The 19061-nt window shown below is 38.7% G+C and overlaps 1 protein-coding gene across 20 annotated transcripts in view; it reads left to right on the top strand.

Moving 5' to 3' along the window:
- PDLIM5 (PDZ and LIM domain 5) overlaps nucleotides 1-19061 on the top strand; it is a 198906-nt gene that overhangs the window by 176650 nt on the left and 3195 nt on the right. For all 20 annotated transcript variants that reach the window (XM_034772224.1, XM_034772231.1, XM_034772225.1 and 17 more), the window contains 3 exons: nucleotides 7539-7713; nucleotides 14519-14699; nucleotides 16050-16170. In XM_034772224.1, coding sequence (XP_034628115.1) covers nucleotides 7539-7713; nucleotides 14519-14699; nucleotides 16050-16170 — 477 coding nt within the window. The remainder of the gene's footprint in view (nucleotides 1-7538; nucleotides 7714-14518; nucleotides 14700-16049; nucleotides 16171-19061) is intronic.

Below are 19061 nucleotides of genomic sequence, written 5' to 3'. Positions count from 1 at the left end.
GCATTGGAAGTTACTTTCAAAATTCTGAAGTAAACTGTAGTTTTTGGTTTTGGTTTTTTTGGTTATCCTTTGAGATTAGAGAGTCAAATTAACCAAAGGTATTTTGTCTGTTGTTTTAAATTTATAGTCTACCTACCAACAGCTTTAAACTTCGGCTTTGCCATGATTTCTAATGAGGAAAGCAATTCTTTCTGTTCTAGTTTATATCATCAAATAGGACTGCTGCTGGCACATAACAAAAAAATATTAACCCCACTGAGAGAGAGAGACACAATAGGTATTGAAACAGTGACAAGAATTTCTAAACGCTACTTTGGAATTCTTTGTAAAAATATTCTTAAGCCTTATCCTGCAGTCAGATCTACTGAAGTGGACCCCTGCATCCATGCAGAGTTTCGCTGGGGAGAATGCTCGCAGTTTGTATTACTGCATCCAAGACTTGTTTATGGAAACACCATTCTCTGAGGGATTAAATTTTAATTTCTCAATTTGTATCATGACCACAATCTCATTTAGGGCCTGATCTACTCCTGTTGAAGTTGAAAAGGTGTTTTGCCATTAATTTCAATTGAAGCAGAATTGGGCCTTCTAATTCAGACTGATGTTATGTTGTCTTTTCCTGTCCCCTCATACAGCCATAAATTGAAGAACAGAGCACCAATCTGAACTTTGAATTCTAAGCTTTCTTTAAAACTATTCACTGTAGTGTTTTTTGGTATTAAACTTCCATTCAAATTCATTCTTATGTCTATATATGAAAGATGCTGTGTTACATAGGATCGGTATCAGACAGGACATGTTACCAGAACTGATAATGCTCCTTTCCTTCTTTCTTATTTGAAATAGATTTTCTCAACCATGTTGAGAGATTTTTCACATGCAGAGATCTTGTTTTTGAGCAGAAATAACTTAAAGTTTAGTTCAATCCCCACAAAAGTGGGCTTTATAATTACTGTGCATTGAGACTAAAGAAAAGAGAACTTTGTGTTGGTTCATGAAGTTTAAAAAAAAATTAAAAAGCAAAAGGTTTTTCTTAAATAAACAATGAAAACAAAGTTAGCAAATGTGTTTGAATTGGCGTTGTTATTTAACAGGCATCTCAAATGCACATTAGCAGTGTACCAGAAGCTGTGCTGGAATTTGATTTGTGAAGAAAACAATCTTCAAAGAGATTAGTTTTTAGTGTGTGTCTTTGTCTTCTTACTAGCGGGTACCTGCAAGTTAGAAGGTAAAGTACAAGGAGAGGGATGGAAAGCATCATTAATCAAAATATTTTTCTTTCATGTTTCTCAAAAGCTTTTTTCCACCTTGTTATCTGCACTTATTTGTAGGCTCAGCAGGCATTAATAATCTGAGATAAACTACAATGGAGCAGTGACTTGCTCATGATTAAGTGTTTTGGAGATACAGTTTTCAGAGGTAGCCACTTTCAAGGAACGCTAAATGTTCAGATGATGGATTAAGAAGTGATCTTTTTTTTAAAGATCTAATTTTTTAACAATTATTGACTGTCATCCATTCTGATCTCGTTCTAATAGGTGTTATACATCAAGATTAAAAGTAACATAATTGTATGAAAAAAGAGTAACTTGTATACTATATACTACCTCAGAGGTTGGAAAGGATCCAAAAGAGTGTCAGCCTTATCTCCAAATAACCTGGCTCATGTCGGTTTATCAAACCTTAGAGTTAATTAGACAGAAAATGTGTGTGGTGTATTGGTCTTCCAATGGGGAAGGAGTAAGGAAAGTGGGTAATGAGGCCATTTTATTGGATTAATAACCAGCAAAATTGCAGTACCAAAGCCTTGGTGCCAAAACGAATTTCTCTTTCAGGTGTACTTTTTGGCCCCAGACGTGTGTGAATAAGTCTCTTTTTAGTTCCAAGAAAGAGTGTATTGTGTTACCTCCCTTTTACCATTAGAAATGACTTGTTTAATTTTCTATAATATCACTGTTGCCTCGATGAGTGACTGTATAAGCATATTATAAGGTTCGTCATAACTCTAAGCCGTTATACCGCTTAAATGCTCTAGAGTACTAAAGATCCATGCTGCTAGTCCACCGGTTAGATCCGCACTCCTCTCTAGGAGGCAGGAGAGAGACTCCTGTTGTTTTTCTTCAAGATTATCAGAAGGAGTCAAGACTGCACAAACTAATCATATTAAAATGTCTTGACAGAATTCCATCCATATATGATGACCAGGCATGTTGTTGTCACAACACACACATCACAATAAAATGTCAAGATTTCACTCTCTAATAGTGGGTTTTTTTCCTCTTTTCAACTCAAATCAGTATTGAGTGGCTTTCCAGCATACAAGGTTCTGGATTGCTACACTAAAGCTACAACAGAAAGCAAGTAGTGATTAGTTCTTCTCTTCCCTGTGATCACAAGTAAAAGGCTGCTGTACTACTTTTTGTCAGTGTGCTTAAGAACTAACAAACAACCAGACTTCTAAACCAAAAAGGAGTAATCACCTTAATATACTTAGCTTGCTGCAGCAATAAAGGGAGAGAAGTGGAGGACTGCTTATTCATTATCCTGAGCAACGGAAGACTATCTTCTGTGCCTTTCATGTCCCCCTTTCTCTCTCTTTTTTTTTTTTTTTTTTTTTTTTTTTGAGAAAATCGTTTGTTTTTTAACTCAGCTCGTAAGTCTCCTTTGCTTTCAAGAAGTAGTGAAGATATGCACTACAGTGGAAAAAGTTCACATAGGATGCTAGTTTGTGGTGATTAGCTTACCAGTATTAGAAAAACAAAAGGAGAAAATAGTGTATGTGACAAGGTGGTCTGTGCAAGCCAATCTCGAAAGGGAAATACCATCTTTGTCACTTGGAAGACCTGTTAACTAAGGGCATGTCTAGACTACATCCCTAAGTCGACCCCAGGCTCTAGCTTCCCTGTTCCCGGCTCGGAGCGAGGGAAGGAGGTAGGGGCAGCTGCCCGGGTTTCTCAAGTCCCAGAGCAGGAAGCTGCCGGGCAGCAGCCCAGCTGGGAGTGGAATGCTGGGGGCAGCCAGCCTCTAGCCGCTCAGCTTTCTGGTCAATTTCATGGCTCCTGCGTGGAGCCGTGAAATTAACAAGACAGCCAACAGCCCATGTAAGTAATGCAACGTCTGCACAGATGCTGCGTCACCATACCTACACTGACCGAAGCACTATGCCTCTCGTGCAGGTGGAGTTATGTCCGTATAGTACAGCAGTTACATCAGCGGGACAAGGCTGTAGTGTGTACACTGAGGTAATTAGGTCGACGTAAGCTGCCATACATGAACCTAACTGTGTAGTGTTAGACCAGGCCATAATAATCAGGGAATGTTTCATGGCAATAATAATTGACCAGCTGTAAACAAGGTTTCTTGTCATGGTTTATTTTAGGGAGATCTGAAAATAGAAGAGTAGGAACTTCATTTATACACGACTCTCTCGCCCCTTCCCCCCCTTTGTGATTTTTTCCATTTTATTCTGTTGTAGCTCTCCTGCTTGGTGGTGATTCTTTGTATTCGGCTGAACATATGTGATATAAATGGAGTGTGAATGGTACTTAATTCCCCCCCCACACGCTTCTTTCCTCTAAATCACTGCAGCATTTGATTTCCAGCCTTTCCCAGAGCAAGGAGAATGAGTATGCTTTGATGCTTTAAAGCTGGACTTCACTTCCTTTGGTGCAGCCATGTAATCTCTGTAGCCAAGAGTTAAAAGTTGGGCAGAAAGGGGGAAATCCTTTGTCTTTATGAATCTTTATTCCTGACCTTGTATTCCTTGGCATACTTCATGCAAAGCTGTTGTCTATTTTATAGAGCACTGACGTTTATTATAGTTGGCTACTTTTTTTAAGAAGTTTAAAAATTTGGGCATATTGCTCTCTTGCATTGTATTTGCTTAAGGTGTACAGTTGTAAATGTATTTTGGTTCATGAGCTCATTGCTGTGGTGGTTGAATGGTTTGTTAATACAGCAGCTCTCAAAGTGATTGTTTAAAGCCTTTACAAGCCTGTATGTTTTATAATATTGAAATGAATAGAAACCCAGTATCTGAATCTGCCATTTCAAATATTCAGGCATGTTGTGGCAGTTTCACTTTGTGAGATTTCTCAATACATTTATGGGGATTCTCTTTGAGAAACTTGGTGAGGGGGGAAAGATGATCTGTTGAGGAACTTGGAAAGTAAGTTTATTTGTTTTGTGGGGGTATTAAGAATTTCTGGCATCTTTCAATTCCCCTGGCCGTAATGGCATTCTACAGATAATGAATTTTATAATTCATAAGCCACTTAAGAAAACAAAAGAAATCAGATCTAAAGTGTGTATGTTCTGTTACTACTTTTATCTTTTGTAACTGTAAAGTCCTAGCATTGGGTCTTAAATAACTGCCCCACAGTAGGTTTAAGTACAGGTTTTGAGGTCTGATCCTTGTAGTAAGTTTCAACAGTAATAGGAGTTCTATTAATATTTAAAAGGCACACGTTTAGGCTACGTCTGCTCTTCGAGCTCAGGGCATAATTCCCGGTTTGAGGAAATGCTGCTACATTAGCTCTCATCGAACTCCCATACTAAACATAAAGAGGAGCTGTGACGACAGGAGGGGCTAGACACCTTGAATACGATCCTGTCTGAGAGGCTAGGTATATACTCGGGCCGCGTGATCCCTCCTGCCACTTGTGCCATCGCAGCTACGCTCGGTTTTTAATGCAAGAACTCAGTCAGAGCTGGCTTAGGTATGTCTCTTTGACTGGGAAGTACTCCTCCATCTTGAAGTGTGCACATAGCCTGAGAAGGTAAAGTAGATTTGGGGGTGAGTGGCCCCAGTGAAGTCATAGGTAGTTCTGCCACTGACCTCAGTGGTGCCAAAACATCACTCTAGAATTCTGAAATTTGATAGAATATTTCTAATAAAATAATAATGTTATTAATCAGGGCCGAGCACTCCAGTCCGATGTGCTCAGCCATCTATAGGAATGAGGGTTTTTTGAGTGGAAATTAATTCTTTTGTGGCTCAGCCACAGGCCCCAGCTTTGCAACCACCGTAAAAAATGTCTAAGTGCTGTATGTCTCCTTAAGAAATAAGACTGAAAAAAATAAGCAGCATTGCTAAGCTCAACCCTTGATCCTGCGAGCCTCCTTTGATACAATAGCTGATACAACAATGGAAATCATCTGCACCTCCTGGAAGAGAAAACTGGCCCAGTAGATGATGATAGTGGAGTTGATTTTTGAGTTGTTGGACAGGTAAGTATAGAATAGTGTTCTGTACAGGCAGATCTGTTGATGGGTCTGGTGAAGCAGTGCTAGAGACGGTTACAGTTGATGATTACTATATGATGAATTCTCTGACTCTGGGTAGTATTTCCTTTGCTGACATGCTGTGGTGTGTGTGTGTGTGTGTGTGTGTGTGTGTGTGTGTGTGTGTGTAACCTCTCCCCTGTTTCCTATGAGCTCTGTCTCTTTTACTTTGGTTCTTTTTCTCAAAGCTTTCTTACAACAGAAAGCAGTTAGCAAACGTTATTGGGTGATCGATGAATGTGGTCCTAGATTATTCTTAACGCCGTTTATTTTTTCTTATCTTACTGTACTTAATATAACTTTTCATTTTCCATCCTACAATAAGAAAGTCCCTATTTTTTAAAGAACTTGTTGTTCTTAAATGTCAGCAATTGTAGGTTTAGTATCGCCTAGATGAAGGAAAGGTATTCCTCCTGGTTCGTTATTTCATCAGTTAAAAAATGTGAACAGTGAAAGCATTGGCGATGATCATTATTGGTGGTGCACCCTACCCAAAGAGCACATTATCGATGACATTGGAAAACTAATTCATAGAGCTGAGTAATTTGGCACATTTCTGTAATGATTAAATCTAATTTTGGATTTACTGCCTAGCCACCTGATGAGAAATCCCAAACCATGTTGGTTGACGTTGTCAGAACCAAGTACTACATTCTTTAAAAATTACTCAGAGAATTACTCAGGACACTTGTACAAAAACTGGAGGCTGACTTGAGCCTACAAATAATGCCTCTGCCCAATATCTGTACCTCCATCTACCTCCAGGCAGCTAGACTTGCCATTGGTTCTCCTTTTTCTCAGGCAGTGATGGAGGGAGGACTCCTGAGACTTAATTTTGCAAGATGAATTCAGGAATAATGTGTAACTCCCAATCTCACTGTTTTTTTTTTTTTTTTTTTTTTTTTCCTTTTCTTTTCTTTTCATAGACCACCACTCACAGGTGATCCGTTGTCCCCACCACCTGCATTTCCTCTGCCTGAGGGCCCCAGGATGGAAGAGGTCCAGGTCACCATTAGTGTGGTCTGAAGGGGGTAGGGTAGGATATGGTATTGCAGCCCTCTTCCCTTTTCACCTTCTGAGTGGGACAGTAGAAATCTGTGGAAGGGTCAGGGGGCATAGGACAATGAACTCAGTGTTGCCAATTCGCACAATTTTATCATGAGACTCCGTGATGCTTGGTATTTTTTTGTAAAGCTCAGCTTCTGGAAGCAAATTATGACGTGAGAATCTCAGCTTTCATATTTTTAAATCCATTCTGATTTCAGAAATGCCTTAAAAACTGGTCCTAGTACATCTAAAAGTTCAGAAACCTGCTGCCTATTAATTTCATTTGGTGACCCCTAGTTCTTGTGTTATGAGAAGAAGTAAATAACACTTCCTTATTTGCTTTCTCCATACTAGTCATGGAGACCTCTATCATACCCCCACTTAGTCATCTCTTTTCCAAGCTGAAAAGTCCCAGTCTTAATAATCTCTCCTCATACAGAAGCTGTTCCATACCCCTAATCGTTATTGTTGCCCTTTTCTGAACCTTTACCAATTCCAATATATCTTTCTTTGAAATGAGACAACTACATCTGCACATAGTAATCAAAATGTGGGCATACCATGGATTTATATAGAGGAAATATGATATTTTCAGTCTTATTATCTATCCGTTTCTTAATGATTCCCAACATTCTGTTCGCTTTTTTGACTGCTGCTGCACATTGAGTGAACACTTTCAGAGAACTATCCACAATTATTCTAAGATCTTTCTTGAGTTGTAAGATGTATGTCATGCTGTTTTGTCACTGCTCATATATTTTTAACCTTGGCTTCAGCCTGATCTGTCCAAAGCACAGTGAGATCTTAACATGTCACATGTTCTGTAACCTGATTGCTCCATTAAGTCCAATTTTATCCTTTCCCACTTAATTGAAAACCATTCTGTTTCCCAGAAATTTTAGCCTGGTGGGTAATGGTAATGTTGGTTTGGTGCTTTTGGTGGCTAGTCACCTGCCAGAGTGAGTGAAAAGAGTAAACTGGATCCATCACGTTACCCTGTTGCTAGCGCTCTCTCGCTCGCTCTCTCGCTCGCTCTTTTATAGATATATAGATAGATAGATAGATTTTCAACGTCATGTATGTACTGTGCATATTTTACACACACAAATTCAGGTATTGAACTGAGCTCTTTTCACTTGTATACCTGTTTATTGAGGTTGACGCAGTATAGACAGTATTCAAAATACTTTTTACTCTATTTTCCATAGCTCCTGCAAGTGGATGGACATCAAACAATATGACACCGTCTGGTGCAACTGCACCAAGCGATAAGTCTGTGACACAGCCTCAACTAACAGAGCAAGATACTTTGGTGCAGAGAGCAGAGCATATTCCAGCAGGAAAGCGTACTCCTATGTGTGCTCAGTGTAACCAGGTCATTAGGTTTGTACTCCTTTTAATGATCATTTTATCCAAAAATCTTTCTGACAACATAACCTTGGTTTTTTGTTTTTTTTTGTTTGTTTGTTTTGTTTTTTTAATTATTTAGTCTCAAATGCTTTTGGGCTGCATTTCAGTATAACAAGATTCTGTGTTATATACCATTTTCATGCATGAAATCCACATGATTCATTGTAAAAAAAAAAAAAAAAAATTAGCCTGGACCTGGTGATACAGGAATCAAATGTGGAAGCCAGTATATGCTCTCAATAGTCATGGGTGCTTTTAGAACCTGTTTTACTGAAAATTGGAATGTTGACTGGGACGTGGCAAAAATAAAACCTAAACCAAATAAACAAGTTGTGACAAAATCAGACATTCATTCAATCAGCCCCAGAAGATTAACAAGTCGAAAGGCAAATACAGGATGATACGCAAATCAAATAAGGAATAACCAGTTTTGAATGATACTTGGTAAGCCAGAACAATTAAATGAAAAGAGGAGGAAACATAAGTTACTCCCACACATAAGAAGAAATGTCACATTTTAATTATTGCTAGGACTATAGTAATAGTTCCTCCCCCCGCCCCCAGTATCAAATCTTGAAATCTGTCCAATCATAATCTAGGGCTAACCATCATGCACTTGATAGTTAGTGTCTAGTGACTTTGAGTTGTATAATATGGATGGAAAGAAATTTCACCATGACACGTTTTTTGACTGAGATTAAGCTTAATAAATTCCGTTCACTTCAGTGATGTAATGATGGGTTTTAATATATAGCCAGAGATTTCTGCCAATTAGCTGATGGGTCTTTCTCCAAACATCAGTAAATGTAAAAAGGACCACCTCATGTGAATGTGTGAACCTTCCTGGTATTCCTTCCGTAAGGAGGGGAGAAGGATGAATTTCCGAAGAGCTAGGTCATGATCTTGGATTTTAAAAAAAAAAATTCTTAATGTGTGGTGTATTCTTGGGCAAATTTTAAAAACACACACATACACACCCACCCCTGGGCTGCTCAAGCTCATAAAACCAGGAAAATAATTTACCCCAATGGTGAGTCTGTTATAGGTCCCCCTCTCATTTTGACCTATTAATTTATTAACCGTATTTTCAGCTATAGAAGTAAACGAAATTGAGAATGCACTGTAGTTTTCAGCATGGTTGAGCCAACAGGCTGCCTTGATCAGAATTGGATACTTTTTCTGAAAAGCTAATTTTAAATAATTACCTCTACTTCATATATAAAAGTCTCAAAAAATCAACTTTTCTCTATTGTAGTCTGTTGACTGTACTACATCTTTATGTCCTGGTTTGGGATCCAAGTCAAAACTGAGACAGCTCCGTAATCATATGCTGGGATGTATACAACTGAATTGAATTCCACTTCTTGACCCATCAGCTTTCCACTCTGATAGTTTCCTATCTGATCATTTAACATTACGTTAACTTTAGACTAATCAGTAGTAACTGAAGTGTGATGAGATACCCTGGAAGGATTTATTTTTAAATGATTTCTTTGCTATTTTTATTAAATAATCAAGGCATTAAAAATGAGTAATCTGGTAATTTTCTTATAGCAATAATGAATGAAATATGTGCTCATGTTCTAATTCAAACAGACAGGCATTCATTCCGATTCAACTTTTATGCTGCACTATAAAAACATAAAATGTATGTGCTCACAAGTCTGATGGGTGCAATTAAAAGGATGTATTGAAAAGTTTAGCCTCTAAGACCACGTATCATTTAACTATCTCATTACCTGGCTAATAGAAATTTCCAAATGGATCAGTAAATTACATGCAGAAAGCCAAGCATGCCAGTCTTCCACAGCTGTAGTTATTTTGTTTTTAAGGTGTAACACTATAATATCTCACTTGAGAAACTGCAGCTCCCTTTAAATTGTTGCTAGTTTAACAGACATTATTGTTGCTTTATCTACACCAGTGGCTCTCACGCTCTAATCAGGAGAACCAGATGGTCACATGGTGCTTTTTCACCTTGTTTCCAGCTGCTAAATCTCATTACATGGATTTAAACATGCATTAAATGCTCTCCTAATATTACGTAGCTTGCCGTATTCTTGGAGCAGGGACTGTCTTCTAACATGAATATGCAGCTCACTGGGGCTTTGGTGTATGATTAGGACCCCTAGGTACTACTGCAAGACAAATAATTTGTATGTAAAAAGTTGCTGTAGTTCCCATATGGATGATGATTGATCACAAATGAAATGGGTGGTGAGCTACGTAACTGAACTGGAGAATGTTTGCTCTCTGAAACAATCTCTGTTAAGATGCAGTCTACACAAGAAAAAAATGCCCTGGTCAACAGCACTTACACCATCACCTACTGTAGATTTTGTGTGGCAGATACCTCCTTAATAAATTGATTGGTATTGCGACCCAGCACGCCAGGTTGCAACACCAGTCACTCAAATTTGTCATAACAGAGGGGCTGCCAGGCCTAATCTGAGTTGCGGTCGCAACATCACTCCCTCAAATTTGGAGGGGATGGGTGTAGGGGCTAATGAGCCCGGGGAGATCAGGTTGTTGGTGGAGGAGGGTGCCTGAGAGGGGAAGAGAAGGGTCAGGTGGAGTTGGGGGAGCAAAATTATGCCACCCCCACACTTAAATGGTGCTTTGCAGCCGTTGAATTATAATGCATCTTAAAGTGATGGGTTCTGTTTTCCCACATGTGTGCAGGGGACTTGCATATCTAACTTCCTTTTTCATTAGTGCTAAATATTTCTTACATAAATCCCATGTATTCTGGTGGAAGGATTAGTTCCTGTGATGCTGGATTAAACAACCTTCTGGACATGAATAAAAATATGGCAGTTGCAGTTCAATTTGCATGCCATTTTTAGTTTATTGCTACTGGGATTTATTTTAATTAGAGTAAAAGCTGGCTAGTCACACATACATGGCACGTGGGTATATCACAGAATAATTGTACCATACAATATTTCAGTCTGACCACTGTTTATCTGCCTTTCAACAGTCAGTTGTATATCAGTTCAGATTATTTGGGTGCTTTTTATAGGCCAAGCTTTCATATCTTTAAATGCCAACAGAGTTCTTAAGATCAAGGATAATTTCATGTCAAGATCAACTGACAGTACAGTAATCAGTATACTGAGTTCACCCAACATTCTCACGCTACACTGGTTTGGGAAGATTGCGATAGCTTTTGGAGTTCAAGTTTTAACATAATTACAGTTCATGCCCTTAGTGGCAGCATTACCTATGAAAAGGTAGGAGCAAGATCAAGTGACATTCCATTGTACACCTGTTTTGCAGCCAAAATGCACTGTAGAGTTGGTTACTTTACACTAAGGCATAGAGTAACCATGGCTTGTCAAGCCAAAAAAATTGAGACATCTTATAACTTTTTAATTTATTCTCTTAATTATTGATATGTTTATCTTCCACAGACTTCAACATTTTCCAAGGTTTCATTAGATGAACTTTTCTTTCTTTGCATAAAAATATCCAAACCCAAACACAAGCTATATTTTCTGTTTAAAATACCTATGTGCTATTTGTAATGAGGCTCTGACAGACTTTTAATTGATAGCTCCCAAGGACTTTAGGAACTCAGAACATCTCTTAATATCAAGATGCTGAACTGGCTGTCACTTGGAAATCCAAATTTGTATCCCCTGGGTCTCCACTAATAATATATTCTTAGGTGTGCGTGACAAAAGATTTATTTTTAAGATCTATTTTCACAGAGTTGAATTATTTTGAAGGGGCAAGCGGCAAAATTCAGAGTACCATTTTTGTTGGTTTCTTAGATATAAGAAAATACATATCATGGAGTTTGCCAGTGACTGGAAAAGAAGAAATGTTTCTTATGTTTTTTGGATGGCTAGTCTTTTTTAACTATGAAGCGATTGACCACCTGAGCAGATGTGAAAATCCTTTCCATCTCTCCACCAGTAAATTCCTCTGTTGGCTTGATATTGCAGTACAATGTACATTGATCACCTAAGTGGATACAGCTGGTGCACCCCGTGAATATACTGACACTGTTGTATCTAGTTATAGTGTCAAAATAGTGCTTATTTTCTGGTAAACCTTTATTTCTCCTTTTTATACTGCTTATGTATAGTATACTTTTATACTGCTAATTTATAAGCAATATAAAAGTGGCTGCCTACTTTGCACATGCAGTGATCCTTGCAGGGTGCCGAATGAGTAAATAGTTGGCTGAGCATATGTTTCTACCTCCAGCTGTAGGGTTTGCACACCTAGTCTACACAGTCATGTTTGAAAATTGGGCCTGAAGTCCTTAGCGCCTCAAAACGGCCTATAAGGAGGGCTCACTCAAAGCAAACTGTGGCTTGTGGGACTGCCCTTGATTTTCATGATGGAGTGGGTGATGGTTTTATAATATATATGACCTACAAAATTTGACCTCTTGCAGTTATAATTCCCTTTTAGGTCCAGTGGTAAATGAATACCTTTCATTACTGCAAGCACTCAGTAGTTTTTGATGAAACAATTTAAGCCATGCAAAGATCAGGAACGTCTCCAAAATTTGGAATATCACATCTTTGTCTACTTTGCAATTATTATTTTTTCTGTCCTTTGGGGTTTTCTTTTTAGGGTTTTGGGCGTGATAAAACTTCTAACATGTTCAAACAGTGACCCAGTTAGAAGTATGTGTGTGTTTTTTTTTTTTTTTTTTTTTTAAGGCACGTTTCTGAACATACGTATATAGAGAGTAAAAGCATAGTGATGGAAACACTTGAATCCTAAGAGACACTGTGCAGTCTGTTACCATATTTGTCTTGGGCCCGTTGGGAGGGAAAACTGCTTAGATACAATTTTATACCATTTCCTGTCCACCTGGATTCCAGCACACTATCTGGAATGGTTAGCCTAAAAAATGTCAAAACTGTGGAGAGCTAAATATAACAGATGTTGAGGTCCCGCTCCTGCTTTTATTAGAATACTTTCCTTCCACTTTGCAACTATCCAAGCCTATCATTTTAGTACAGACAAACAGAAACTTGATCCTACTGGAGCTAGCAGAACCTCTTCAGTGTCAGTCTTGTGTTAATGAATGCGTTAAATTAGCCTGTGCTGACACTGTGAGAAGAGAGCACTTTGTTGTACACAAGAACTTGTATTGTTTGATCTGTACATAACTGAAAGGGCATTGATGTAAAAAGGTGCTTGTACAGAGGCTGAAGGGTATCAGGTTAGGTCAGCGTTTGCACTATTTAGGCATCCACAAGGGAATCTGGAGTTTGACGACACTAATTCTGTCTTCCAGGTTCAGTGGAAACAATCTTTGGAAAATTGTTCCTATTTCTCCAGTGGTCAGATATAGTCAGGCAATAACTTTGTAAATTTAAATAAATTTTGTTCCTTTTTCAAGATGATCCATGAGCCATTTTAGATATATTTTAGTCCCATTTCCTATGCTGTCCTCTCCTGTTTGTGTTCCATCAAGAAAACAAATAAATGAGGGAAATGAAAAGAATTATCCACAGCTTCGTTCGATGAATTTCCCCGCGTTCTACTGTCCAGTTGTCTTCCCATCCTGCAGAAACCCTACCCTAGCAAGCTAGTTGGAAGAATTCATCCCCATTGTTCTCCCTACCTTCCCTAATTATTTTGTTGGTAAGAAAATCTTGCCGTTTTATACAAAAAAAATGTTCTATTCCTTCCTTAATGCCTTTTAATATTTGGAATCATTGTGGTTCTCATTTACATTGTGTGTGGGGGTTTTGTTTGTTTTAAGTTTTGGTGCAGGACAGAGTGCTGTATATTGAGCATGGTCAGAACTAGGTTAAGTACGGCAGCAAGGTACACAATAATCTTTCAGGGTTGCAGAAAATAAAGGTATGCTAAGAGACAGATGAGCCTAAACCACAAAGTTTTGTTCCAGACCCAGATTTCCTCAGTTTGCATATGGTTTGAACTTAGTCTCAAATCAAAACCCTCTCTTTGCTAAAACAAATTTGTGAGAGTATCAAAGAAATGATAGAAATTAACCTCTTTAAATATGTTTCAAAATGAATATAAATGTAAATGTGTAAGGGAGAGCTTTATACGTATATTCTGGCAAAAATTAATTTGCTTGTAGACTGGATTGTTTTGTTCAAAAGCATAATTGACTTATCCAAATGAATATTTTACAAGTACTTTTGCATCTCTCAAATGATAATGGCTTGACTTTTCCCCTTCTGGATGCAAAATGTTCTTGTCATAATTGTCTGCTGGAGAAAACTGCTGTCTCTCACCTGGAACAGACTCTCAGAATAAGGAAACTTTATTGTATTTTTGTCTTTTGAGAAACAGATCGTATCTGTCTTGACTTCTTTGTGGAGTCAAATCTATTTTAACCTTTGTAACCTCGATACAGATATATCAACAACTTTTTTTTCAGTACATACTAATTTTAAATGAAATTCAATATATTTTGCTATGGGTAGAAATAGTTTGGAACATAATGAGATCTTATAAAATAGTAACCTTTTTTCTAGCAATCACTTTAGTGTTAGGGCACTATATCTAATGGAGTTCAAAATAAGATGTGAAATTAAAGCCATAAGTGTTTATTGTGAACAAAGATCATTCCAGGCATTATTGGAATATAGTGAAACTGGCACAGAATTATTCAGCGTTCTATTGGAGATTGTTGTAGGTAAGAGATGTCAGCCAGCAAAGGTTTGTAGTTTGTACTAATGTTACATGGGTAATTTGGATAGGCGTTTGCAATTGTCAGTGTTGCCCCCCGCAGTTGCACTGCATTGGTTAAACTAGTCCTTTCTCTTTGAACCAGGGGACCTTTCCTGGTGGCTTTGGGGAAATCCTGGCATCCAGAGGAGTTCAACTGTGCTCACTGCAGAACCTCTATGGCTTACATTGGGTTTGTGGAAGAGAAGGGGGCTCTCTATTGCGAGATCTGCTATGAGAAATTCTTTGCCCCTGAATGTTCTCGATGCCAGAGGAAGATACTTGGAGTAAGTAATCAAACTGTGTGTGCATGGTTTAAATTTCGTTGTTTTTTTTTAAAGGTGAATATTAACCACAACCTTTTCCTCATTTTTGTAATGAGAATAGTTGCTGTTAGGGAACACTTCATTGCAGATTAAGCTTTTTTTTAACTTGCAGGGCATCTCACATGTCCCTTCTAGAACTCTGAAATCCCCTTTTCATAGCCAAGTTCTCCTCCTGAAGATTCACTCTGTAGCACCACTACAGCTGTCATCAGATAGGCTGCAGTTCTATATTTTAGTCCCATGCCAATAATGGACATTATGAGTTTTTCTCCAGCACTGTTTGAGGAGAGACATTGCAGCCTCTCCCTTGCAGGAAACCTGGACCCCAAGCCTTTCTTCTGGCTTTGCCTCTTTGGAGTTAATCTTCTCTCTCCAGGTGACCCATCGGTAACTGCTGCAGTTCTTCGATTGTCTTAAGTGAAAGGATATTTTATTAGTGGTTTTTCACAGAATTAATGAAATAATTGTAAAATATGTAAAAATGACTATGCCTAGCTGAGTACTACAGAACATGTCATTTGTCTGGCACTAGGCATAAGATAAAATATTGAAATGTTCCCTCTAGTATGGCAGGTAGAAAAGCCCTTGCTCCTCTCACAGCCTAAAGTTTCCAGTTCCAACCATTTGACCCAGAAGGATAAGAGTCTGTTCCCCAGTGTAGCTGGAAATGCTGAGCATACATCTCCTTGCTTTAGCCATCCAAATTTTCAAATCACATTTGGCATTACATCAACTTTCAAAACCTAACAAAATTGTCATAATGTCATTTGTGATGTCCTCTGATTAACTTTTCCTTATCTTCATGAATATTAATTTATATTTGTCTGAAATCAGTGGGACTACTCACACAGTAAGGTGCTACTCAACGTGAATAAGGGTCTCAAAATCTGTTTGGGGACCCTAGCAGGGTGCCGGGGTATTGTTAAGCTTGTTGAACTTCAGCACTGCAAGAGTATCTCTGAAACGATGGAGTAACCAAATTGATCTTGGCTTTGGGGTTTTTGTTGCTTTAATTTTTTACAGCTGCCAAAGACTTGAAATAACACGTTGATAATGTTGAGATGATAATTTAAACAGTTCTTCATCAGAGATGAAGAGAGTGACACATTTATTAAAAATGCAGCAGTTTATAATGCATGTCAGCAAAAAATAATGCTCATGTTATCTTATATAATAAGATCCTCAAGTAACATTGCAGAGAAAGCATGAAAACAAAGGGTTTGTTTTTTAAAACGGTACAGAACATGATCACCCCTATTCACTCAGCATATCAACATCACTTATTAATACCCGTTTTTCTTATCCCATCAGGAAGTAATCAATGCTTTGAAACAAACTTGGCATGTTTCCTGTTTCGTATGTGTGGCCTGCCATAATCCCATTCGCAATAATGTCTTCCATTTGGAAGATGGGGATCCCTATTGTGAGACAGGTGAGCAGCGACAAAACCACCAATGTTTTCGGTAAAACAAAACAAACCATTTCACTTTGACAGAAGCTTTCCAACTAGTTCTCATAACAATGTATTTATTTCAGCTTATCCAACAAACTAGCACCTTTGAATCTGGGGTTGGATTTTGCCACCGTGAAATCAGTTGGAATTTAGCCATTGACTTCATTAGGAATAGGCTCTTTGTCGTAGTTTGATTTAGTTGCTGTTCTTGCTAAGTTCCCAGATGTAGGTATAGATAACACAACAAAATGCTAATTCTAAAGAGGTTTTCATGTTGGTTTTTATGAGAATCGGTATCTCTTCATTCACTTGAAACAGGGATTAAACAAGCAAATAATATGGGAAGTAGTGTGTGTAACTCTGAGTAGTCCTACTGAAGGCAATAAGGCTGCTTCTGGTAGTAAGTTATCTGCACAGGAGGAAGTGTTTTGCAGGATCAAGAATAACATCTGTAGAACACAAGCTTAAGATCAAAAAGGCTAGTAGGAATAAAAATACAGTGATTTGATTATAGCTCTTGAAAATCTAAAGACCAGTATTAATGTGAAAAACAGTCTTCTTTGAACTTCCTTTTTTCACATTTTCAGCCAAACCATTTCCTTGAAGGAGTGAATAATTTCATTTATTTTTTTTTGCTTTCCTAGTTTGTTTAAAACGTTCCACATTGATTCCCTCTCTAGGAAAGAAATGGCTGGTATTTATAATAAACATTTACAAAATGTGAAAGAAATCATCGACAAAAGGTTCAATGTTGTGTGTTTTTTTTTTTTTCTTGCATGGTATTTAAATCCATATTAGAAATGTCATCAGTGAGCAGGGGTGAAAGTAACTGAGGACACTTACTGGTACGGGGGTGGCTCTGGCCCCCAGAAGGGGCGGGACCTTGCGCGGAAGGGGCAGGGGGCCAGAGCCACACACACACACACACACACACACACACCCCGTAATGTACAGTGTGATTTCACTAATAGGACATTTGGGTGAGTAGCTTAGGCAGGAGAGAGTGAAAAGCAGATTGATTGGGAAGAGACCTGGGGTGAACCTTGTCTCCACTCAAGTAATGGCAAAACTCATTGATTTCACCGGAGCCAACACTTCAGCTCTCGCTGGCGGCAGAGTTGTTTGGAGTAATAGAAACAGTGAAGGGGAGATAAAGGTCAGCATGGCAAAGGAAGATCATCAAAAATTCTGCTGCCAGGGTTGATTTGGTGATGTGGAGGAGAGGAGTACACACTAGTCTTCCCGTAAGTGTCAGAAATACTGTAGCATCTTGCTCCTGTTGAATCATGGGAGTATCCTAAGGAGTAGAATATTGACAGATGAGTAGTCTTGTCAAGTATGACAGTGTTGTGAAATGTCATCCTCTGGGGGTTTGAAGTCCCTAAATACCTGGAAATACTTGACAGTCTCTAAATAGAGTGATCAAAACTAGTATTAAAGTAATCAATAACTCACTTTGAGGTGGAGAATTCATGACCGCATTTGTTCTGCTAATATTGAATGCTTGCTCCTACTATCAAGTGATCCTCCATGTTACGCAATGCATTGATTTGTACTACTTTACAAGCCTTCCCAGCTCAAATGCTCACTCTTCTGAACTACAGGCAGATAGATATTGGAACAAGATGCCATTACTATCAGTATGATACATTTGGTAGTAATCTTACTTGTGAGCCATAAGGTTGTTAGTACAAGTTAGTTTTGACACATGCTGAGGCTGCAGGTACTACTGTCAGGACCAGGGGTGGCAGTGCAATGTAGTAAAAATACTGGGTTTCTAATGAGGTGTTAAACTGAGGGATTGGCTGAGCAATCAGTATTAACTTGCTGAACATAGAGCACTTCCAAATACTTCTGTGTGAAGAACACTGCGTAGAAGAAAGGGTTACACCACTGTTTCTGGAGGGTGAAAGGGAAAGAAAGCTGCAGCCTTCCATTCTGCCTCTGCTACTGCTGTCTTTCTTCCGAAGGAAAGCCTGTAACTTTTTGACATTGTAAGCAGGAGCCAAGTTAAACAGGGCTTGGACTATTTTAAGCATGACAGATGCATTGAAGCAATATGCTTGTGACACGAGGGTCACAGTCAAGATTTACGGGTCCTGTGAGATGGAGAAGAGCTGTACTATTTGATGTTCTTACCAACTTTCCCCACGACCCACCCACCCACCCACACTTATTTTTTCCCAGCATCAAGTTCCTGGACTAATTGAAATAATACATCCCTCTTGCCACTGTCAGCCAGTGAAGGGCTTTACTGCTCCAATGTTTGTGCTCACAACCTGTTTTTAATAGTCATGTTTTAGAAGATCCAAAGGAGAAATCTGCCCCTTTGGCTTTTCACATGTGAAAAGGCACCTGTTGGCTCTGAGTTCTCCAGCAGGCATTAGAGAGACTCAGCAAGTCCATGTTGCCTAGTAGAGGAACAAAATCTACTTTCACACTGCTTGCCACTCCTTCCCAGGCTCCCTAAGAACAGTCCTCAGACATCTCCCCTCCTTCAGTGCCACAATATTACCAAAAAGAATGAAGTCTGAAATTCCAATATAGCTGTCACTTTGTCTAATTCATCTAATGGAAACTTAGTGTTCCATGACACGTGGTACTTTTGGCATCATGATGCAGTGATCCAAAACCCATTAAAGCTACCTCACTGTTCTGGGCCTGAACAGTTATTTTTTTCCTTGCGCTTGGCTATTGGGGGTGGGGAGGAGGAATGGGTCTGAAATAAAAGAAAACTTAAACTAATTCAGGGTGAAAGTTGGCCCTGTGCAGCAGAGCAACAAAACATAGGACATAAATGATGCATATCATATGAGATGGACCTCTGCACAGAGGTGAGTTTCACTCTTTGAGAGGAGACTTTCAGAGCC

Source organism: Trachemys scripta, chromosome 5, assembly GCF_013100865.1.
Source record: "Trachemys scripta elegans isolate TJP31775 chromosome 5, CAS_Tse_1.0, whole genome shotgun sequence".
In the NCBI taxonomy this organism is placed as follows: domain Eukaryota; kingdom Metazoa; phylum Chordata; order Testudines; family Emydidae; genus Trachemys; species Trachemys scripta.
The sequence above is the reverse complement of the archived record's forward strand: the minus strand, read 5'-3'. Positions and strand labels throughout refer to the sequence as shown.